Genomic DNA, 24,384 nt, shown 5'->3' with positions numbered 1-24,384 from the left:
CCTACTGGAGGTCATTTTGCAGGGCTCTGGCAGTGCTCCTCCTGCTCCTCCTTGCACAAAAGCGGAGGTAGCGGTCATGCTGCTGGGTTGTTGCCCTCCTACGGCCTCCTCCATGTCTCCTGATGTACTGGCCTGTCTCCTGGTAGCGCCTCCATGCTCTGGACACTACGCTGACAGACACAGCAAACCTTCTTGCCACAGCTCGCATTGATGTGCCATCCTGGATGAGCTGCACTACCTGAGCCACTTGTGTGGGTTGTAGACTCCGTCTCATGCTACCACTAGAGTGAAAGCACCGCCAGCATTCAAAAGTGACCAAAACATCAGCCAGGAAGCACAGGAACTGAGAAGTGGTCTGTGGTCACCACCTGCTGAACCACTCCTTTATTGGGGGTGTCTTGCTTATTGCCTATAATTTCCACCTGTTGTCTATTCCATTTGCACAACAGCATGTGAAATGTATTGTCAATCAGTGTTGCTTCCTAAGTGGACAGTTTGATTTCACAGAAGTGTGATTGACTTGGAGTTACATTGTGTTGTTTAAGTGTTCCCTTTATTTTTTTGAGCAGTGTATATCATTGTATTTTCAAAATAGCTTCAGACTAAACATTACTCACTCAGTTCCAGGTTGGATGGTGTTTTCAGGTTTATGTTGTTTGTTTGCCAGAGTATATGCTGTATAGCTTGGAAATAGGCATCTTTGGTAGTAGGAATCTTTCCAGGTAATTTTGTCCAAAATCAGGTTGTAGGTTTGGAGTTTTGATTTGGAGTGAAGGTTATGTTGTGGAGGGTAGTATCCTGTATATGTCCTTGCCAAAAAATCCAAGTTTATCTAACTCTAAATCTATCTTTTTGAAAAAACATGCAGAAAAATGTGTCTCTCTCTCTCTCTCTTTCCATTTCTCCAGCCATGTTAGGGAGAGGTCCACTATAACAACCACAGCATCTTACCTAGCGCACCACAGGTCAGTCTCAGTAGGCAGCAGGAGAGAAGGGTTACAGATTGAGGGGGCTGAGGCTGGACGCAGTGGGCCTTCTCAATGTGATTGACAGGCACGTACAGCAGGGGAGTGGAAGCGGCCAGTCATGATGCTAAACAGAGAAGTATGAATCTGAATTTAAAACAGAGCATAACCATGAGAGGTTCTTACCAGGGAATAAAGAGAGGAGTCTCGGCAGAACTACAGGTGTCACTCTGTTAAGGAAAAGGTCAGTTTCTAAAAGCCTGAGTGTTCATGATGAGTCCTTGAAAAAAAGACAGGTGTAAAATATCTCTTCTACCTCTGAGGGAGAATAATAGAGTTATCACTTTACTGACCCTGGAATTGTCTGTGGAGGCTAAGTCAGTCCCTTTGTGATTCGTGCGGGTGTCAAACATAGATAGCTGATAAGGATACAAAGCTCCGATGTGAGTTTAGCTCTCTGTTGAGAGAGGAGCTCTTGGCAACACTTCACCAAAAGACAGAGGTCCTGCTCGAATTCATTGCTCAATAACTTCAGATATCTCCCATACCTACAAATACAAACTGACACAAATTCAACAGGGCTCTACTGATCTTATGGTGGCCGTTGTCACAAAGACATCACAAAGTACGTTAGAAAATATTCAGGATTCTAGATCACACTTTGACTCATGTACTCAACAAATTATGAGGTGTGTAATCAGAACAATTAGGGTTAATAGAAGGGTATAATTAGCCCAAATGAGCCTTGTTTTAATGCTTTTCTGTTCATTAGCATATTGCCCAAAGACAGTATGACATATCTTAAAGGAGTTCATAGAAAGTTGACCTATTGTTCTAGAATGTCTCTGTAATACCGCTGATCACCGTATAATTCTGTAATCATTTTAGTTATCTTTATTGGTCGCTGAGTACCCTCTCTGAGAAAATGGCTGGTGCTTACTGTGGGGATTGAAACAAAGCTGCGAGGTTCAGTCAGACTTTGAGGATGCAGACGGCGTACCTGAGAGAGGCCTGAATCCCCAGCTGGTCCACAGATGACAGGCTGCCAGCCTTTACGCCGCTCTCCGATGCTATAAAACAGGCAATAAAGGAACGGGAAATTACCAGGGGTTTACACAATCGTGCTCCCCAGCCATGAATACAATTTTTAATTCAATGACTGCAGCAAAGCAAAGAGAACGTGGCTTTGCCAAAGCTCGCTCATCTGGCGAAATGACACGAACCCTAATCACACCTATATGTGATACACTGCAGAAACGATCAGACGAGCGATCTGTATTCATCATAGAAACCAATGCATGCTTTAATTGAGAAAATGACCTTGATGAGAGTGAAGTAAACCCAGACTGACTGCTGCAGTTCTGTGGAAACTACTCTCCCCTCCTTATTAATGTCAGCGAACCCCACTTCCTGATTGCAATTACAATCTAATGGAGATGAATGACTTCTCTCTCCCGTCTGCCATTGTTGCCTCTTGATAGATGAGCCTGTGAGAAATGCCTGGGAGAAATGTGGAGGAGCTCACAGGGTTAAGGCTCCAGAAAATGGCTCTGCTCCGCATAATGGCAGCCCCTCAACTTGAGCAAATCTCTGAGCCTATTGTTGATGTCAATCACAAGCCATGACAAGAGAGGGAAAGAGAGTCAAACCACACTGGCTATGACAGCTGCTCCCCTGATGGACCATTTTGTGAGAGGAATAACTTGACAGAGGAAAGGAGAAAACAGGGCATGGGAGTGTGTGTGACTGAGGGGGAGATGGAGAGTTTCTTTTGCCTTTTTCTATGACTCACCGTCCATTGTGAGCTACAGCCCAAGAGTACAGCTCCGTTCTGATGAGCATATCTCACACAAAGACTCCAGTGTTCGTTTGGCCCGAGTTAAGCAAGCGAAGCAGAGAAAGAATACATTCTGAACATATATGGTATTGATCCAGACGTCAGGACTAAAACACCTACAGGTCTCAATGAAACACTGACTGACCTCTACACCTACAGTATGTTACCAAGTCAACCATGTATTATTTCTCATTGACTAACAGAATTGTACAGGAACACATAAAGGAACATACATAAGGGAAGGGGTCTCAGGTTATAAAGGTATGCTATTAGCCTCTAGGTTTCAGGGAAACCATAAAACTAAGCTCCACAAAAACAAGAAAATAAAGATTTAAAATCAACACCAATGCCTTAGAAATTACAGAACATCATTGACTGGACTGAAGTTACTAAAGCTAGCTCCCATCAATAAATAATGGGCAACATTGAGGTCTCAGTGGATCCTGGAAACGTTAGTGTGTGTTGATAGCATTATGAGGCCAGTTCGGGATGAAAGAGCACCAAGGCACTGAGGATCCTTTGAGCTTCAAGGGAAAGTTAAATACTGTAACTAGTGATGAGATGGAGAGAATGTGCTTACAGTTTTCCTGAGTGAGGCCTCCACTGAACAGTAAATAACCTGCCTTTGGATTTCTGGACAAAGAGCCAGATGTCATGATGGAGCACTTTGTACAAGATAAATAATACATGCAAAATGATTATAACACTGGGGAAAATAACAATATTTGAGTTGCATTTAAAAAGGTTTGGTTCTATTTAAGTGGTGGATGCTGATTTGTCCTGTCATTAGATGTCCACACAGATGAGTGACTCATCACTAATTAAAACACAGTTAATTATAGATAACAAAGCTGCGAAAGTGACAGGGATGGGAGTGTTTGTTCTATCATTTGCTCTTTACTTGTAATTAATAAAAGTGTCACCACTGGAATAACTTCAAGCCAAAATTCATACAAATTTAAGATGTGATGAATTTTGAAGTAGTTTATGAATAATGAACAGAAAGTCTCCATGAAGGACTGGGATGTCTACTGACATTTCAGTAAGGCACTTTGGGTGGGAGACTGGGAGTGGCTGTCAGGGTAATATCTCCATTGTCATTCCTTTACAAGATAAAAGGGCCCGGCGCAGGACACGCACCTTTCCATATCAATTAAATGTAAAGGTCAGAGGGAGATAGTTTTCTGACATGGTATGAAAGCATGTCAACGTCATAGGGCAGCAGCATGTTCCTGCCAGGCCTGTCTTTCCTCTATGTTCCACAGACACGCCCAATGGCAGACAGTCTCTCTCTCTCTCGCCCACTAGGCCCAGGTAGACCCTGAGGGGCTGGGAGGGAGACAGTAAGCTCCTCAGCTCACACTGACCTTTGTATTGTGCAGGCGGGAAGAAATGCTCTGACAGCGAAGCAGAGAGGTGCAACACAGCCTTCTCCAGTAGATCAGCCAGGACTGGTGAGGAGACAGGAAACACATAGTGGATCAGCCAGGACTGGGCGGAGACAGGAAACACACAGTGGATCAGCCAGGACTGGGGCGGAGACAGAAAACACACAGTCAATCAGCCAGGACTGGGGGCGGAGACAGGAAACACACAGTGGATCAGCCAGGACTGGGGCGGAGACAGGAAACACACAGTAGGTTTTAGGAACATCACAGAGACCTTGGAAAAGCCATTTATCTTCAATGCAACATCAGGCAAGTACAAATTGTGCTGCCTTTACTATACACACAGCAGGGAAAATCGTAAGGTAATCAAGCATCTTGTTTATCTATTATACAAAGAAAGGAAGCTCTGTGTAGACATTTTTTCTTATTTCTAAGATACATCAAAAGCCTTTGTCCTGGGTGCTTCTTTGTCTCTGAATGAAATAAGCAATCATGAAGTCTCTTACTCTGTACACCGCAATCCCTTCACAACCAATAACTCAAAATGGAACTCTTAAGAGTGACATTCAGAGGAAGCAATTGAACACACAATGACACCTAATCATGACGGTTTCAATGAATAGCAACCAATCAATGACATAAACACCCTCAGAGAGTGCAACAGTACAGTATATGTACAGTAAATTAAAATCTTATGTGGGTAAATTAGTCATCTTTACCATTATTTACTGTTACCCAGGCAAAGTGATCATCTATACATTTGCAGTTGTAGGCAGATATTGGTTCTTCATTATCTAGTAGTCTAGCAGCACACCCAATATGGGCCTATCATTTCATCCACTGACAAATCTATCATCCATTTATTCATGGCAATGTAATGGACTATCAAATGTTAACAAACTCTGGTCCCTGTCTGTAGTTTGAATATAAAACAGATGAGTTAACCCAACAGTGCTATAATTCTCAAATACAGTGTGGATTGTAGCATATCGGAATGGCAAGAACAGTGAAATATGGATTCACAGGTTTTATTGATAAACTATTCAAAGCAATTTTTTTTTTCCTCGCTCTGACCATGTGACCTGACCAGGAATATATTTTTTTATACATAACATCATAATATATCACCCCCATTTGCTGAGACAAAGTTGGACTTGGTGGTCATGACTTTACAGTATTGTCTCCTGCAGGTATCCATCCAGCTCCCATCCTTCTCTGTGTCCTTGGTGGAGGCCAGGAAGGCACTTATCTCATAGTCTACAGACAAAACCAAAAGACATCACTCACTCACTGACTACCAAATGCAATCATTCATATCCTAATTTACTTTCAGGAGAGCCTATAGCCTCCATTATGCAATCAGAGCCATCTTTTATTTCAGAAACCCTGACCTTTTAAACAACATTGACATTGTGTCTGAATCTAAAGTGCCACCTCACCTCACAGACATTAGTTTAGAATTTCAATTAGCCTCTCTAGCCTTAATCTCTAATGTCAACTAATGCTTGATGTTCCCATTCAGGCATTACATTTTTAAATGTCTTTTTTTTCAAGGCCTCTACTGACTAAGGGGGTATTGTTTGTATTGAGTGCTTTGAATAGCCTACGTTTATATATTTACACGACAGGCAAAGCAGAACGGTAATGAAAGGAAAGGTTTTAAAGCATTAATGAACCAGTGGAGGATCCTTGGCACCAGGTGGAGATCTTGTGGCTGAATGAACAGCATTGTTCAAGAGACCCTGTCCCTGCACCCAACTCCACAGCTAATGACAGACATGCTCACCCAAACCCTTCATATGAGAACTTCAAACAACACAATCTTGATTCACCTATTGGAAAATTATTGCTGCATAACTAATACCCGTACCATAGTCAGGCAGAAATACACTACATAACCAAAAGTATGTGGACACCTGCTTGTCAAACATCTCATTCCAAAATCATGGGCATTAATATGGAGTTGGTCCCCCCTTTGCTGCTATAATAGCCTCCACTCTTCTGGGAAGGCTTTCCAGTAGATGTTGGAACATTGTTGAGGGGACTTGCTTCCATTCAGCCACAAGAGCATTAGTGAGGTCGGGCACTGATGTTAGGCGATTAGGCCTGGTTCGCAGTCAGCCGACACTTGGCATTGCACATGGTGATCTTAGGCTTGTGTGCGGCTGCACGGCCATAGAATCCCATTTCATAAAGCTCCCGATGAACAGTTATATTGCTGACGTGGCTTCCAGAAGCAGTTTGGAACTCAGTAGTGAGTGTTGCAACCGAGGACAAACGCTTTTTACCGTTCTGTGAGCCGTTGTTGCTCCTAGACGTTTCCACTTCACAATAACAGCACTTACAGTTGACCGGGGCAGCTCTAGCAGGGCATAAATTTGATGAACTGACTTGTAGGGAAGGTGGCATCCTATGACGGTGCCACGTTGAAAGTCACTGAGCTCTTCAGTAAGGCCATTCTACTCCCAATGTTTGTCTATGGAGATTGCATGGCTGTGTGCTCGATTTTATACACCTGTCAGCAACTAGCTTCAGGACTTCCTCTTCTTTACGTTAGGTCAAGGGGTGCGAGTAGAAGAGCACTGACCTTCTGGAGGGCCCTAGGGGGAAGTCTCCTCTCCGATAGTCCTCCAATCACACTCATACGCACCAGGATGTGGTTCCTCTCAACAGACAGACCATCAGTGATGAAGATGGGGGAGGGAATATAAAAATGGGAGGAGAAATTAGGTGATCTCTAATTCAGAAACAAAACTGGCGTGCTTGCAGGCACATTTATTTTGTGACCAGACAATTCACAGCATTTCAATTCATGACCAGTCACAATATCCATTATGGAGGCATTCAAAAGACACTTTTGGAAATGGCCTTTTGTTTACGCTTTATTTCATTTTACTGTGACAAGGCAAATGATCAATTTCTCATTTTGTCGTGATTAGACTAACAGTGGAACCACAGCCTGTCATAACATTATGAGGCACAGGAAAACAAACAGCTTTTCAAATACCCTTCACCAGACAATGTATCGGTGATGTTGTCCTTCTGACACTGCAACAACATGTCGTAAATGTTGTACTGTGACTTCAGATGCAGGAGGGAGTCTAGGTTGCAGCACCTCACACTTAGTAATCTGAAAGTACATGAAAATACATAGATAAACAAATGTCACTTCTCAAGGACATACAATTACAGATCGTACAAACTTAATCCTTATAAAGTTAGTTAACCATTTGATTTAGAGTGCTTGCTCTGAAAACCCATTGGGTCTAGCTGCCTACTGCCTACAGACCTGTAATGGACAGTATGTTGTATTTTTTCCCAGGTCTTATAAAAGTTATTATTCGTTTCCGCTCGCCTGCCTTATTGCCTTGTATATCAGCAGACTCCACAGAGGGCCAAGCCAGAGTGCTTTGCATAATAGGGAGAAAGAATCTCTAACTGAATTGTGGAAATAGATTTCAACATTAACGCAGCAGTTGAGAGTAATACATCATGAAAGCGGATGCAGGAGGGATGTGACGGGGACATAACAACGGTGACATAAAACAGGCAGGTGGAAGTGAGCAGTAAAACAGGACAACCCTGCGTGTCATTGTTAAGTGACAGATATTTCCCTCCCTAATGGCTAATAATGATGGGATTTACTACCGAGCAGTCTGTTCATATCAGCCTTGTCTCTTTGCTGTGACAGTAACACAAGCCCATTGTATAGGGTTTGGGCAGCAACACAACATGCTGAAGCTGTAATCAACCAAAGCAATCTTGGGACACCTGGAAGCAATTCAAGATAGCATTGTTTCAACACAGACACCAAACTGCAGGAATGCAAGTTATTGTAAACAGGAAAAAATACCAGTCCTAGAGCAGAAAGAATTCCACTATTCTAATCATTAACTATAAGTGAAAGATTCCGTAGAAGCCAGTCAGGAGCCAGTAAACATTATACATGTTCGTCCTGCATTCAGGGAGTGAGGAGCTCCATATTTGTTCATACTATTAGAAGGCTCTGATTAGGAGTGCAGTGTGAGGGCAATTCATTATCATTACTTTAAGCATGACAATTGGGAGCCAACGTGCTGCTGAAATGAACACTGAATAAAACCGCTCAAGAAAATTACACAGCCGCACTGTTTTGTCAACAGGAAGCCTTCCTCCTCCAAAACAACAGTCTCTTAATTGATCTATTTAGCATATTTGGTGGAGCTGAGCAGGTCTCTCCAAAGAGGATGTAGCTCAGGCTCTTTCATCTGCAGTCACCGCCACCGCGCCAACCTCCGCGAGACACCAACACTGACTTGCGCTCCCTTTGACTGGGGCGGCCATCGCTAAGGATTCCCTTTGACTTTAACATGAAGATGGAGATGTGATCTGGTTAAGCAAGGAGAGGTGCGAGTCGTTGCCGTGATGGAGCATCCTGTCAAAGCAAAATTATTAATTTCTGTGATGCTGTGAACCGTCATCACGCCCCCAGTGTCATGGGCACCTTCAGTCATTCAATTTGATGTCCACTGGAAGACAGAATGGCTTTGTGAGTTCTGAAGGCCGTCCATTTTCCACCTCATCCTTCACTGTTTACCATTCAGATCAAAATCTAACCTTTATGGTTTCAACTAGTTTCAGCCGGAATGAACTGTCTCTAGATTCTACAGTTCTTTTCAAGATGTAGCTGTTGTGTTCACTTTGGGACATCAGTGCAGAGAAACCCTAACAAACTGTGAGCTAACACCCACTCAAGCCGGTCCTTCTTCCTGTGATGTCCCGCCCGCCACTCCAGCGACACACTGACAGCTGTGACAGTTGTTGGGTGAAATGAGGACGTGAGAAGGGACAGTGGCTCAGTAATGATGACCTCTCCTCAGAGAGACAAGAGAGAGGCAGAGGCCATCCAGTGACATGTCTATAACCTCTGGAAGTGTGGTTAAGTTAAAGCACCAGCTGTGTTTACACTTAGGCAAGTTAGTGTTTGTGGAATACATCGCCCTTTCCAAAAGTATTCTCCGGAGAGGTTAAGCGAACCAAAAATATGTGAGCAATATAAGCAAAATAAATGTTCACATCAAATCATGTTAAGAATGAAGAAATTACAAAAAAATAAGAACATTCTTTGTGGTAGCTTTAATAGCCATGGTGGGGTCTTATCTGTTGTAAATGCATTAGTGTTATATTAATGAGTCTTCTCTGTGTCTAAAAGAGTGACTCAGCACAGCATTACTTAATTCAACTAAGAATGCTTTTCAGAGAAAAATAAAATAGACACGGCTCAATTCTGACAATAGCTCTTTTCATATAGCGGAATTATTATATCAGGCAGTCCATGTGGTTTAATCATAGCATAAAGCAAAGAGTCAATCTCATATTGATCAATGGGTGAAGGATGTATGAATGCGACACAACAGGCTAACCAGACGGTAAACCACACAATGTATGTGCTGCTGTGCCTTTGTGCTCCTGCTCCCCATTCATTCTGAAAGGAAGATCGGAGAACAGAATTCATCTTACCTCAGGCCAAACGTGTGAGATTGCTCATAGTTGAACAGTGAATGAATTTTCACATTGAATTCACAGCAATCAGCCTATCAATCAAATCCTGTGGCAAAGAGGAACAAAACAGAGTGAAAAGGATGGAAAGATTGTGATGATGTGAAAGGTAGATAATGAATTCTTACCTAAACACTGATAACGTGCAGTAGTTATTGATTTGGCTGTCTGTAGAAGCACACGTAGAACTACGTTAAGATAGTCCTGTTTGCACACAGTGTAAGTATACCCTCCTATGGTAGAACCCGGGACTGCAACCACGTTTAAAAGTACCACCTTATCTTTCATATTGGCTGCATAATCTAAACTAAACATTCTTCTCTTTCACATTTTCACATATTTTAAACAACCCATGTTATTTATGGGTAGCATCATCTGAACAAACTGATGTGAAACGCCAGCATGGTGTGTGCAATGCCAGGGTTGTGGGTTCAATTCCCACGGGGGGCCAGTATAAAAAAAATAAAAAATAAATATACAAATAAATTAAAAAAAGAATGCATGAAATGGTATGAAATGTATGCATTCACTACTGTAAGTCGCTCTGGATAAGAGCGTCTGCTAAATGACTAAAATGTAAAAAAAAAAAAGTTAAATGTAAACCGTATCCAACCTAGGAGTCATACATATGACAAGTCAAGCATTCTCCTCGTAGTGTGTGAGGGTCAGTGTTGACGTCAAGACTCACTGTGAGGGAGATGGGCATCTCCCTTAGGTTGTACTCAGCCTTATTGGGCAGAGGCTGCTGTCCCAAGAGCTCCCACCAGCATGGGGGGAGGACAGAAGGTTGACCATGGACATGAACGACTGCGGAGCAGGAGGGGTCAGGGCAAAACATTAAGACATAATTGTATTGTTCTGAAAAACTAAGGTCAAGATTACATTAGTTTGGTTTTATGACAAGGTCAGGGTGCAGCAATTGTTTTTGTTTCTTTCCTACATGCTGTCTATTCAAACGGATTAAAAATTATCTGGAGTGTGAAAATAAGGAATTTGGACTATAGAGATTTACTCAATCAGTCACTAGAGATTTATTCTGCATGTAAATAACCGATTTCTTCTCAACAAAAGGATGACAATTACATTCACATCTGCTACAGACAGTGTGTATTGCTGTAGGGGTATCAGAGGACTGACATATTGATAGATCACCCTCAAAGTGATGCACAGAACACCAACTGTTAGACTTCAGTGCAGCTTTTGACATTATCGATCATAGTCTGCTGCCGGAAAAACACATGTTATGGCTTTACACCCCCTGCTATAATGTGGATAAAGAGTTACTTGTCTAACAGAACACAAAAGGTGTTCTTTAATGGAAGCCTCTCAAATATAATCCAGTTAGAATCAGGAATTCCCCAGGGTAGCTGTTTAGGCCCCTTGCTTTTAAAATTTTTACTAACGACATGCCACTGACTTTGAGTAAAGCTAGTGTCTATGTATGCGGATGACTCAACACTATACACGTCAGCTACTACAGTGACTGAAATGACTGCAACACTCAACAAAGAGCTGCGGTTAGTTTCAGAGTGGGTGCAAGGAATAAGTTAGCCCTAAATATTTCTAAAAGCATTGTATTTGGAACAAAACATTCACTAAACCCTAAACCTCAACAAAATCTTGTAATAAATAATGTGGAAATTGAGCAAGTTGAGATGACTAAACTGTTGGAGTAACCCTAGATTGTAAACTGTCATGGTCAAAACATATTGATGCAGTAGTAGCTAAGATGGGGAGAAGTCTGTCTATAATAAAGCGATGCTCTGCCTTCTTAACAACACTATCAACAAGGCAGGTCCTACAGGCCCTAGTTTTGTTGCACCCTGACTACTGTTCAGTCGTGTGGTCAGGTGCCACAATTGCAATTGGCTCAGAAAATTACAATTGGCTCAGAACAGGGCAGCACGGCTGGCCCTTGGATGTACACAGAGAGCTAATATTAATAATATGCATGTCAATCTCTACTATACATATACATGGATTTAGTACTGTAGATATGTGGTAGTGATGGAGTAGGGGCCTGAGGGCATTGTGAAATCTGTGAATGTATTGTAATGTTTTTAAAATTGTATAAACTGCCTTAGTTTTGATGGAACCCAAGAAGAGTAGCTGCTGCTTTGGCAGCAGCTAATGGGGATCCATAATACATACAAATACAAACTGTGAATACATGAGTAGATTACTTCCTGTAGATTAGTGAATACAAAAGACTGGATTTAAATAAAACATCAGAAAACAAGAGCTAGGATATTTATCTGTCAGATACCATTATTTAATTTAGGGAATAAATCATACCAAAACAGATCTAAAAACCCACATTGTCGTTCTTGCAGGTCTGGTGTCTGTCATTTTTATCTATGGCTGGGCTGGTTCCTATCTTGTCTGAATATGGTATAGACCAAGACTGGGCAATCATTTTATCTCGAGGGCCACATCGAGATTTCACAATTTCTCGGACAGATTTGTTAGTCAAAATAAATTTGCGGTCCAGAAAAAGGGCAATTATTTGAAAACGTATAGTGTAGGTCCATTAGAATTTCTATATACTTTTTGTATCTAGTTTTAGACGTTCAAGTGTGGCCTGGGGTGTTTTTCATCCCAAAATAATAATTTCCCAAACCAGATTGAAAGGGCAGTATGTTGCCCAGCCCTGGTATAGACCTACCATTCACACACAGCCTTTAACCATCAACCATACAGCGCTAACACAACAAGGACAATAGTAGCTAGTACCTGAGCTGTGTAATGCCACCACACCAGGGGCTGTTGCTGCTACCTGTGTCACCCTCACACCGTAGCCAAACTTGTCACATGGTCTTGCCTGCAGGAAAGTAGGCCATGGTTGCTATTAGCCAAAAGCGATTTACTATCTTGCATAATCAAAGGTTTGTGTGTGATTCCTCATTCTTTGTGTGCAGTATATTTGTTTATTATTAAAATGGAAACACATTAGTTAGGCCAAACGCATTATTCTATACTCTGGAATATTGAAATGGCACTCAAGTGTATAAATATATTTATGTTAATTGACTTTATGTAACTCTCTAGCTCAAACAATTGATAGAATATAAAGATAAAAGTAAAACAATATTCCAAGCACATTTTCACCACTATTGTGGATTAATCAAAGTAATGGGAATTTACAAAAAAAATAGGACTAAAAGCTGAAATGGAAGATTTAAAACATTTAGAAATGTAAACACTAATTGATTTAATGTGTAAAGATCCTTAATTAATTACAAAACAAGGGTGTGATTTAAAAATAGATTAGTTTAATTAGAATACAGAGCAAAATAAGGGAGGTAATTAAAAGAGAATGTAAACAATTCTAGTCATTTAAAGCAGCAGGGATTTCTGCCCAGGTTTGCAGTATAAGATGCATATACTGGGCAGTACTTAATGAGAGACTAATAAATCTAATTCAGTGTAATAGTACCAGCATATGATATACATACAGTACATAGCTGAGCGTCATAAATACTAAGTACGGAAGTAGACTTAATTTTGCCTATTCATCCCTACCATGGTGTTGTTTCTCAATGCACATCACCAGTAAGCAATAAGAGTTGACTATAACATGGTAATACCTGTAGTTTCTTGGTGAACCTGGAGTATGCTGGAGGAGCAGCAGGACTTTCGGAGTGGCAGAAAAGTTCAGCAGGTTCAAGTTCAGGAAAGTCTCCTCCCAAACCACTCTGTGTGAACAGACAGCAGAAGGAAAGTATGACGGGAACCTCATTATTTCCCATCTTATTTATCCTTCTTAACAACATGCCAGAAGGGTGACTGAAAATGAAACCATAACATCATTATCATAGATCCACAAGCACCCTTTGCCTGCAGGGGGAGACACTAACAAAACTAACATATTCTGCAGCTCCTGAGAGGACGTGCCAAGGATGGCTCTGGGAACCGGGGGTGGGATCTCTTTCTGACAGGGAGCTCATCTATGATAGGGAGAAAAGAACTTCAGAGTGAGCCTTTGTAATTCTCCCCCGAACCTGTACACTGAACAGCAATAATGAGGAGTTCAGCAGTGATATTAGGGGCTCTGAATCTCATTCCTCCAGTCTTTCTACCTTCCTCCATAAGAGCACAGGGCTCACAGGGATTAGTTATAAGCAGAGTGGAGAAAGTTCTCCTCTGTTCTCCTCCATTGTCTGCCTGACACACTACATCCCTCACATAATAATGAACTTGGACAATATCCCACTGGGCACAAACAGGTTAAATCAAAGTTGTTTTAACGTAATTTGTAAATGTATTGTGATGTGGAATCTACATGGAAAATACATTTGAAAAAAGTCATTAACTGTTGTTTTGAGGGTGAAATTTCAACCACAGGATTATGTCATCATGGTAACCAAATTTTAACAGACAAACCTTGTATAAAATATTTTTAATTCGTACCTTAAAAATGTCAGATCTTAAATGTTATATCCATTATCAGAAGAAGAAAAAAATTGTCTTGGCACCTCCTACTGGAGAATCTACTTACAGCTACCCTTTGGTCTCCCATCCAGGATTTTAACCAAGCCCTGTTTAGCTTTTATAATTGCCACTGACTATTACCAATGTGCTATTATGAAAATGACATTGAGAGATCTCTTAATAACTAAATATATTCAATGTTGCTATCAAACTCATTCCAAAGGGTAAGTTCAACAGAGCAGATCAAATTTAACCATACTTTATCACTCATGTATCATCAATTATACTATTTAGGCCTATATAGCATTTGCAAAGTCATCAACAGCTACTGTTTCAATTCAACACAGGGTTAAACAAAGAATAGACAATACAATAGGCCTAGGGTTTCAAGTTCTGGTTGAATTAAAATGTAATGATATTTAGTGATATTGCAGTGTTTTCCGTTGTCAATGCAACCAAATATCACCATTTGAAGGAGATGTATCTTCTGCTTGAATAGTTCTATTAATTATTAATAATTTATATGTTGGTTTCATGCCTCCATCTCAGCCAGCAGCACAGATTGAAGATAAATCTCCTTCAAATGTTGATATTTGGTTGCGTTGACAACCAAACACAAATCAATATTCCTTTGTAATCCAGTAAATAGCCTACAGTTAAGCCCATTTTACAAACTAATGTAACATTCAACCTTAACATCCTCCCCCTCCCCCCCCCTCCTCCCTCTCTGCGGATGACTTCGTCAACCATTTTGAAAAGAAGGTCGACGACATCCGATCCTCGTTTGTTAAGTCAAACGACACCGCTGGTCCTGCTCACACTGCCCTACCCTGTGCTTTGACCTCTTTCTCCCCCCTCTCTCCAGATGAAATCTCACGTCTTGTGACGGCCGGCCGCCCAACAACCTGCCCGCTTGACCCTATCCCCTCCTCTCTTCTCCAGACCATTTCCGGAGACCTTCTCCCTTACCTCACCTCGCTCATCAACTCATCCTTGACCGCTGGCTACGTCCCTTCCGTCTTCAAGAGAGCGAGAGTTGCACCCCTTCTCAAAAAACCTACACTCGATCCCTTCGATGTCAACAACTACAGACCAGTATCCCTTCTTTCTTTTCTCTCCAAAACTCTTGAACGTGCCGTCCTTGGCCAGCTCTCTTGCTATCTCTCTCAGAATGACCTTCTTGATCCAAATCAGTCAGGTTTCAAGACTGGTCATTCAACTGAGACGGCTCTTCTCTGTGTCACGGAGGCTCTCCGCACTGCTAAAGCTAACTCTCTCTCCTCTGCTCTCATCCTTCTAGACCTATCTGCTGCCTTTGATACTGTGAACCACCAGATCCTCCTCTCCACCCTCTCCGAGTTGGGCATCTCCGGCACGGCCCACGCTTGGATTGCGTTCTACCTGACAGGTCGCTCCTACCAGGTGGCGTGGCGAGAATCTGTCTCTGCACCACGTGCTCTCACCACTGGTGTCCCCCAGGGCTCTGTTCTAGGCCCTCTCCTATTCTCGCTATACACCAACTCACTTGGCTCTGTCATATCCTCACATGGTCTCTCCTATCATTGCTATGCAGACGACACACAATTAATCTTCTCCTTTCCCCCTTCTGATAACCAGGTGGCGAATCGCATCTCTGCATGTCTGGCAGACATATCAGTGTGGATGACGGATCACCACCTCAAGCTGAACCTCGGCAAGACGGAGCTGCTTTTCCTCCCGGGGAAGGACTGCCCATTCCATGATCTCGCCATCACGGTTGACAACTCCATTGTATCCTCCTCCCAGAGTGCTAAGAACCTTGGCGTGACCCTGGACAACACCCTGTCATTCTCCACTAACATCAAGGCGGTGACCCGATCCTGTAGGTTCATGCTCTACAACATTCGCAGAGTACGACCCTGCCTCACACAGGAAGCGGCGCAGGTCCTAATCCAGGCACTTGTCATCTCCCGTCTGGATTACTGCAACTCGCTGTTGGCTGGGCTCCCTGACTGTGCCATTAAACCCCTACAACTCATCCAGAACGCAGCAGCCCGTCTGGTGTTCAACCTTCCCAAGTTCTCTCACGTCACCCCGCTCCTCCGCTCTCTCCACTGGCATCCAGTTGAAGCTCGCATCCGCTACAAGACCATGGTGCTTGCCTACGGAGCCGTGAGGGGAATGGCACCTCCGTACCTTCAGGCTCTGATCAGTCCCTACACCCAAACGAGGGCACTGCGCTCATCCACCTCTGGCCTGCTGGCCCCCCTACCTCTGAGGAAGCACAGTTCCCGCTCAGCCCAGTCAAAACTGTTCGCTGCTCTGGCACCCCTATGGTGGAACAAGCTCCCTCACGACGCCAGGACAGCGGAGTCAATCACCACCTTCCGGAGACACCTGAAACCCCACCTCTTTAAGGAATACCTGGGATAGGATAAAGTAATCCTTCTAACCCCCCCCCAAAAGATTTAGATGCATTATTGTAAAGTGGTTGTTCCACTGGATATCATAAGGTGAATGCACCAATTTGTAAGTCGCTCTGGATAAGAGCGTCTGCTAAATGACTTAAATGTAAATGTAAACATCCACGGCCACATTTTGAGGTAACTGTAAATATACACTTCTTATGTAATAATAAAGCGTGCATGTTAAAGATAGAATACATAGGTCGTCGCAGGTCTGTGGAGATCTTCACAATTGCTGTAATAATCTGTGCAGAATCTCGAACGGCATTGATCACTTGCACCATGTACTTTTAATCTAATTTCAACTGCAATCCAGGTAATTTGGTTCTGCTATTAGACGAAGCACAGTGATAACACATTCATCTGTTGTATAAATAAACAAATATCTTTGTATTCCCATTTCAACTTTGCTGTCCTTTTAAATGGCTGAAATCACAGTGATAACGCTTTTAGGTGACAACTAATCCAAACATCTAACATTGTTTTTACATTGGAATTTGGTTGTGCTTTAGATGTTTGAAAGCATAGTTAACACATTACGAATTCAACTAACTTTTGCCTCATTTTGAGTGGGAGAAATTGAATATAGGTTTTCATCTCATTGATGTCACACCCTGATCTGTTTCACCTGTCTTTGTGCTTGTCTCCACCCCCCTCCAGGTGTCGTCCATCTGCCCCATCCCCTGTGTATTTATACCTGTGTTCTCTGCTTGTCTGTTGCCAGTTTGTCTTGTCAAGCGTACCAGCGGCTTTCCCGTTTTCCCAGTTTTGACCATTCTGCCTGTCTGCCGTTATGTACCTTGTGACACTGCCCTGGATTACTGACCTCTGCCTGCCCTGACCCTGCCTGCTGTTCTGTACCTTTTGGACTTTGCTCTGGATTACTGACCTCTGTCTGCCCTTGACCTGTCTTTTGCCTGCCCCGTTTTTGTAATAAATACATTGAACTGTCTGCATCTGGGTCTTATCCTGAGGTCTAATAATTGACCAACATCTCAACCACATATTACCCAATTATCCACGTTGAAATGACGTGGTGTACCTAGTGGGATGCTTTTGTTCAAACGTTCATGATGTTTGGTTTGTGAAGTTAAACTGTTGTTCTGGGAATTGCAAAGGCAGTTGAGAAGCTGTAATTGAGAAGTGAGACACCATGGATGATGGAGGTTTTGGATCAACAAAACACAGCCTATCCATCTTAAAGTATGTTTTTTGGTAAACTCTCAAAAAATGATTCTGAATATTTTAGAGGGACGACGAAAGCAAGTGGATTGCTCAGATGTTTTTCTACACCCAGTGAAATAGTTAATATTTCATTCACATGTTATGTTTGAGAGAAGACTAGTAGGGTGGAGTTTGATATGTGAACCTAGGTTAAGGATTACGTTGAATTCATATCAGCTCTCTGCTGCCAATGACTGGAACGAACTGCAAAAATCACTGAACTGCAAAAATCACTGAAGCTGGAAACTCATATCTCCCTCACTAGCTTAAAGCACCAGCTGTCAGAGAAGCTCACAGATCACTGCACCTGTACATAGCCCATCTGTAAATAGCCCATCCAACTACCTCATCCCCATACTGTATTTATTTATTTATCTTGCTCCTTTGCACCCCAGTATCTCGACTTGCACATTCATCTTCTGCACATCTATCACTCCAGTGTTTAATTGGTATATTCTAATTACTTCGCCACCATGGCCTATTTATTGCCTTACCTCCCTTATCTTACCTCATTTGCACACACTGTATATAGACTTTTTCTACTGTATTATTGAATGTATGTTTGTTTATTCCATGTGTAACTCTGTGTTGTTGTATATGTCGAACTGCTTTGCTTTATCTTGGCACGGTCGCAGTTGTAAATGAGAACTTGTTCTCAACTAGCCTACCTGGTTAAATAAAGGTGAAATAAAAAATAAATATTGATAAAGGCGTAGATGATGGCTCATGATAGGCAACAGCATATCATACGTGCTAGCTGGCAAAGAGTAATCAAACTAGTAAAACTGCTGATAAACATATCCTAAAATATTCCTTTCCATCATAAGTTTTGCTAATGTAACCTTTTATTGGTCGATAACTTGATATAGTAGTATACAGTGGTGTAAAGTACTTAAGTAAAAATACTTTAAAGTACTACTTAAGTCGTTTTTTGGGGTATCTGTACTTCAATATTTATATTTTTGGCAACTTTTACTCCACTACATTCCTAAAGAAAATAATACATAATACTCCATACATTTTCCCTGACACCCAAAAGTACTCATTACATTTTGAATGCTTAGCAGGACAGAAAAATGGTCTAATTCACACACTTAAAGAGAAAATTCCTGGTCATCCCTACTGCATCTGATCTGAAGGACTCACTAAACACAAATGTTTTGTTGGAGTGTTCCCATGGCTATCCGTAAATTTAAAAGACAAGAAAATTGTGCCGTTTGGTTTGCTTAATATAAGGAATTGGAAATTATTTATACTTCTACTTTTGATACTTAAGTATATTTTAACATTTACATATACTTTTGATACTTATGTATATTTAAAACTAAATACTTTTTTTTTTACTTAAGTAAGACTTTACTAGGTGACTTTAACTTGTACTTGAGTCATTTTCTATTAAGGTATCTTTACTTTTACTCAAGTATGAAAATGTGATACTTTTCCCACCACTGGTAGCATATATTTATTTTTTACTGACGACAAAGCCAATGAACAGATGCTTTGAGTGACTGGGTCTGATTTAGCTAAAAGAACTGCCCATAACTGCAATTTGTATTGCCAAACTCACAACAAAACAAAGCACTTTAGTTTAACTGTAATATGATGGAAATATTGCTCCCTTTTTGGTAGAGTGAAAACACTACCTTTTTCCAGGCTGCAGCAATGCACTCATGCAGGCCATAGAGCCTGAGAACCTGCAGTCCTTCAGATGTATTGTACATCTGCTGACACACAAAGATGAAGGCCCCGCTCACGCCAGGGGATGTCTCTGCCTCCTGTAACAATGGCAGCTCTTTAGCCAGGAACCTCTGGGTGAACTGGAAGATCACAGATCAAATAGCCTGATTGATTACCTGATCCACCTCAAATGTTTACTTTTAAGTAACAAGCTTTGATGTTTTGGTATCAACAATCAAGAATTAAAGGCCCAGTGCAGTCAAAAACATGAGTTCACTGTTTTTTATACACTGCATTTGGAGAGTATTCAGATCCCTTCACTTTTCCACATTTTGTTACGTTACAACCTTATTCAAAAATGTATTAAATACATTTTCCCCTCATCAATCTGCACACAATACCACATAATGACAAAGCGAAAACAGATTTTTTGGAATTTATTAAAAAGAAAATAACTGAAATACCTTATTTACATAAGTATTTAGACACTTTGTTATGAGACTCAAAATTGAGCTCAGGTGCATCCTGTTTCCGTTGATTATACTTGAGATGGCACACACCTGTCTATATAAGGTCCCACAGTTGACAGTGCATGTCAGAGCAAAAACCAAGCCAGGAGGTCGAAGGAATTGTCCGTAGAGCTCCGAGACAGGATTGTGTCGAGGCACAGATCTGGGGAAGGGTACCAAAACATTTCTGCAACATTGAAGGTCCCCAAGAACACAGTGGCCTCCATCATTCTTAAATGTAACAAGTTTGGAACCACCAAGACACTTCCTAGAGCTGGCCGCCCGGCCAAACTGAGCAATCGGTGGAAAATGGCCTTGGTCAGGGAAGTGACCAAAAACCCAATGTCACTCTGACAGAGCTCCAGAGTTCCTCTGTGCAGATTGGAGAACCTTCCAGAAGGACAACCATCTTTGCAACACTCCACCAATCAGGCCTTTATAGTAGAGTTGCCAGACGGGAGCCACTCCTCAGTAAAAGGCACGAAAGCCCATTCAGAGTTTGCCAAAAGGCACATCCCTACAGTGAAGCATGGTGGTGGCAGCATCATGCTGTGGGGATGTTTTTCAGGGGAAGGGACTCAGAGACTAGTCAGGATAGAGGGAAAGATGAACAGAGCAAAGTAAAGAGAGATACTTGATGAAAACCTGCTCCAGAGGTCAAAGTTCACCTTCCAACAGGACAATGACCCTAGCATACAGCCAAGACAATGCAGGAGTGGCTTCGGGACAAGTCTCTGAATGTCCTTGAGTGGCCCAGCCGGAGCCCGGACTTCAACCCGATCTAACATCTCTGGAGAGACCTGAAAATAGCTGTGCAGCGACGCTCCCCATCTAACCTGACAGAGATTGAGAGGATCTGCAGAGAAGAATGGGAGAAACTCCCCAAATACAGGTGTGCCAAGCTTGTAGCGTCATACCTAAGAAGACTGGAGGCTGTAATCGCTGCCAAAGGTGCTTCAACAAAGTACTGAGTAAAGGGTCTGAATACTTATGTAAATGTAATATTTCCATTTATTTTATTTGCAAACATTTCTAAAAACCTTGTTTTTGCTTTGTTGTTATGGGGTATTGTGTGTAGATTGATGAGGGGGAAAAAACTATTTGATGCATTTTAGAATAAGGAATGTGGAAAAAGTGAAGTGGTCAGAATAATTTCCAAATGTACTGTGTATATTTCCACACTATGAGGTTGAAATAATACTGTGAAAATGATGACAATGCCCTTTTAGTGTAAGAGCTGCATTGACTCACATCAATGGCTGTCTGCACTGATAACTTGCAAACACTCATGGGATAGCTAAAAACAAGTTTGGCTACAAAATGCTGTCCTAACATTAGAAAATGTTGGCCACCGAACCCCCGTTCATCCTCCAAAAAATGCTGAGTTAATCTTACCAAAATCTATAAACCTCTTTTTTTAATGAGCAAGTCTTCACTACCTATTTCTACATCTAGCTAGTAAGGTATTTTGTGGTGGTAGTATCAGTATTGGTGAAAATCGAAAATTGGCAAGAAGATTTGCTAGCTTAGTGAAGTTCTAGCTAATGCACAAATCAGTTTTCATGATATCTGTTCTGCCGTGATTGGCGAGCCTAGTTCTACAGCACAGCTGACTGCTCTCCGCGACATTATCGCGTTGGCCAAATGTTACAAAATAGCGAGGCACAGTGCCCGCTGTCAGAGTCAGATGCAGTACATACTGATTTCTGAGAACAGTCCCATAATTTTGGTGCTGTACAACTTCAACAAGCTGGCTAACTAGCTACCGTATGGCCATTCAAACAAGCTTGCACTAGCCTGCTAGCTGGAGCAAATTTGCTCAGCTGATCGAGCATGGTTTGCCATAGTAGCCAGTACATCATAGTTTCCGAGAGCGGAGGGATTTACACAGATTTTCAGAATATTTGTAAATGTTTTGATGATTTTCTAAATTGGATCCTGATTGGATGCTAAATTTCTAAGGCACTGCATCACAGTGCTAGACGAGTCACTACAGACCCGGGTTCGATCCCGGGCTGTATCACACTTGCCTAGTTAAATAAAGGTTAAATAAACAAGGAACTAGTGTTAAATGGATGAGCAAAATCTCGATTTTTAGAGAGGAGTTCCACATCATACAAGACAGATCGGTTAAGGGACGAGCGTTGGGTAGGAGTGACGTCACCTGACGTGAGACAATTAGAAGAGCTGTTTGAAAAGAGTGTTGAAATTTCTGCCTGTTATGGTGGGATAGAGTATGGCCTGCCTGGTGACATCAACAGGTTGTAAATTACATAATAGACCAATAAGAAAAAAAGTTCCAAACCTCTCTGCCAATAAATCTAATCAAATTGTATTTGTTGACATACAGTGAGGGAAAAAAGTATTTGATCCCCTGCTGATTTTGTACGTTTGCCCACTGACAAAGACGTGATCAGTCTATAATTTTAATTGTAGGTTTATTTGAACAGTGAGAGACAGAATAACAACAAAAAAATCAAGAAAAACGCATGTCAAAAATGTTATAAATTGATTTGCATTTTAATGAGGGAAATAAGTATTTGACCCCCTCTCAATCAGAAAGATTTCTGGCTCCCAGGTGTCTTTTATACAGGTAACGAGCTGAGATTAGGCGCACACTCTTAAAGGGAGTGCTCCTAATCTCAGTTTGTTACCTGTATAAAAGACACCTGTCCACAGAAGCAATCAATCAATCAGATTCCAAACTCTCCACCATGGCCAAGACCAAAGAGCTCTCCAAGGACGTCAGGGACAAGATTGTAGACCTACACAAGGCTGGAATGGGCTACAAGACCATCTCCAAGCAGCTTGGTCAGAAGGTGACAACAGTTGGTGTGATTATTCTCAAATGGAAGAAACACAAAAGAACTGTCAATCTCCCTCGGCCTGGGGCTCCATGCAAGATCTCACCTCGTGGAGTTGCAATAATCATGAGAACAGTGAGGAATCAGCCCAGAACTACACGGGAGGATCTTGTCAATGATCTCAAGGCAGCTGGGACCATAGTCACCAAGAAAACAATTGGTAAAACACTACGCCGTGAAGGACTGAAATCCTGCAGCGCCCGCAAGCACATATACATGCCCGTCTGAAGTTTGCCAATGAACATCTGAATGATTCAGAGGACAACAGGGTGAAAGTGTTGTGGTCAGATGAGACCAAAATGGAGCTCTTTGGCATCAACTCAACTCGCCGTGTTTGGAGGAGGAGGAATGCTGCCTATGACCCCAAGAACACCATCCCCACCGTCAAACATGGAGGTGGAAACATTATGCTTTGGGGGTGTTTTTCTGCTAAGGGGACAGGACAACTTCACCGCATCAAAGGGACAATGGACGGGGCCATTTACCGTCAAATCTTGGGTGAGAACCTCCTTCCCTCAGCCAGGGCATTGAAAATGGGTCATGGATGGGTATTCCAGCATGACAATGACCCAAAACACACAACCAAGACAACAAAGGAGTGGCTCAAGAAGAAGCACATTAAGGTCCTGGAGTGGCCTAGCCAGTCTCCGGACCTTTATCCCATAGAAAATCTGTGGAGGGAGCTGAAGGTTCGAGTTACCAAACGTCAGCCTCGAAACCTTAATGACTTGGAGAAGATCTGCAAAGAGGAGTGGGACAAAATCCCCCCTGAGATGTGTGCAAACCTGGTGGCCAACTACAAGAAACGTCTGACCTCTGTGATTGCCAACAAGGGTTTTGCCACCAAGTACTAAGTCATGTTTTGCAGAGGGGTCAAATTCTTATTTCCCTCATTAAAATGCAAATCAATTTATAACATTTTTGACATGCGTTTTTCTGGATTTTTTTGTTGTTATTCTGTCTCTCACTGTTCAAATAAACCTACCATTAAAATGATAGACTGATCATTTCTTTGTCAGTGGGCAAACGTACAAAATCAGCAGGGGATCAAATACTTTTTCCCCCCTCACTGTACACGTGTTTAGCAGATGTTATTGCGGGTGTAGCAAAATGCTTGTGCTTCTAGCTCCGACAGTGCAGTAATATCTAACAAGTGATATCTAACAGTTTCACAACATATACCCAAAATACACGTAAATCTAAATAAGGAATGAATTAAGAATATATATACATACATGTCGGAGCGGCATTGGACTAAGATATAGGTGGCATAGTATAGAGTAAAGTATATACATATGAGATGGGTGAAGCAATATTTACAAACAATTAAAATGACTAAGATACCGTAGAATAGTATAGAGTACAGTTTACACATAAGAGATGAGTAATGCAAGATACGGAGATATTATTAAAGTGGCCAGTGATTGCTAATTTATGTCTATAGGCAGCAGCCTCTGATGTACTGGAGATGGCTGTTTAACAGTCAGTGGTGTAGTATAGAATACAA

At 41.9% G+C, this 24,384-nt stretch overlaps 1 protein-coding gene across 12 annotated transcripts in view; it reads right to left on the bottom strand.

Moving 5' to 3' along the window:
- Positions 1-625: 625 nt before the first annotated feature.
- Positions 626-24,384, bottom strand: part of LOC106571522 (protein broad-minded) — a 32,412-nt gene continuing 8,653 nt past the window's right edge. For 3 of the 12 annotated variants that reach the window (XR_006759168.1, XR_006759165.1, XR_006759166.1), the window contains 8 exons: positions 13,316-13,423; positions 12,462-12,549; positions 10,417-10,535; positions 9,690-9,777; positions 6,778-7,320; positions 4,170-5,447; positions 1,966-2,035; positions 630-1,092 (listed from right to left, as the gene is read on the bottom strand). Coding sequence is in view for 4 of the 12 variants with exons in the window: in XM_045695685.1 (XP_045551641.1) it covers positions 9,771-9,896; positions 10,417-10,535; positions 12,462-12,549; positions 13,316-13,423; positions 13,586-13,675; positions 19,471-19,548 (609 nt within the window). In the remaining 8 variants the exon portion in view is untranslated. Of the gene's footprint in view, positions 1,093-1,965; positions 2,036-4,169; positions 5,448-6,777; positions 7,321-9,689; positions 9,897-10,416; positions 10,536-12,461; positions 12,550-13,315; positions 13,424-13,585; positions 13,676-19,470; positions 19,825-24,384 lie in introns of those variants that run through there. The other 9 variants (XR_006759172.1, XR_006759171.1, XR_006759170.1 and 6 more) reach the window with 8 other exon arrangements.

This window comes from Salmo salar, chromosome ssa15, assembly GCF_905237065.1.
Source record: "Salmo salar chromosome ssa15, Ssal_v3.1, whole genome shotgun sequence".
Classification (NCBI taxonomy): Eukaryota; Metazoa; Chordata; class Actinopteri; order Salmoniformes; family Salmonidae; genus Salmo; species Salmo salar.
Note: the sequence above shows the minus strand (reverse complement) of the source record. Positions and strands in the feature narration are given on the sequence as shown.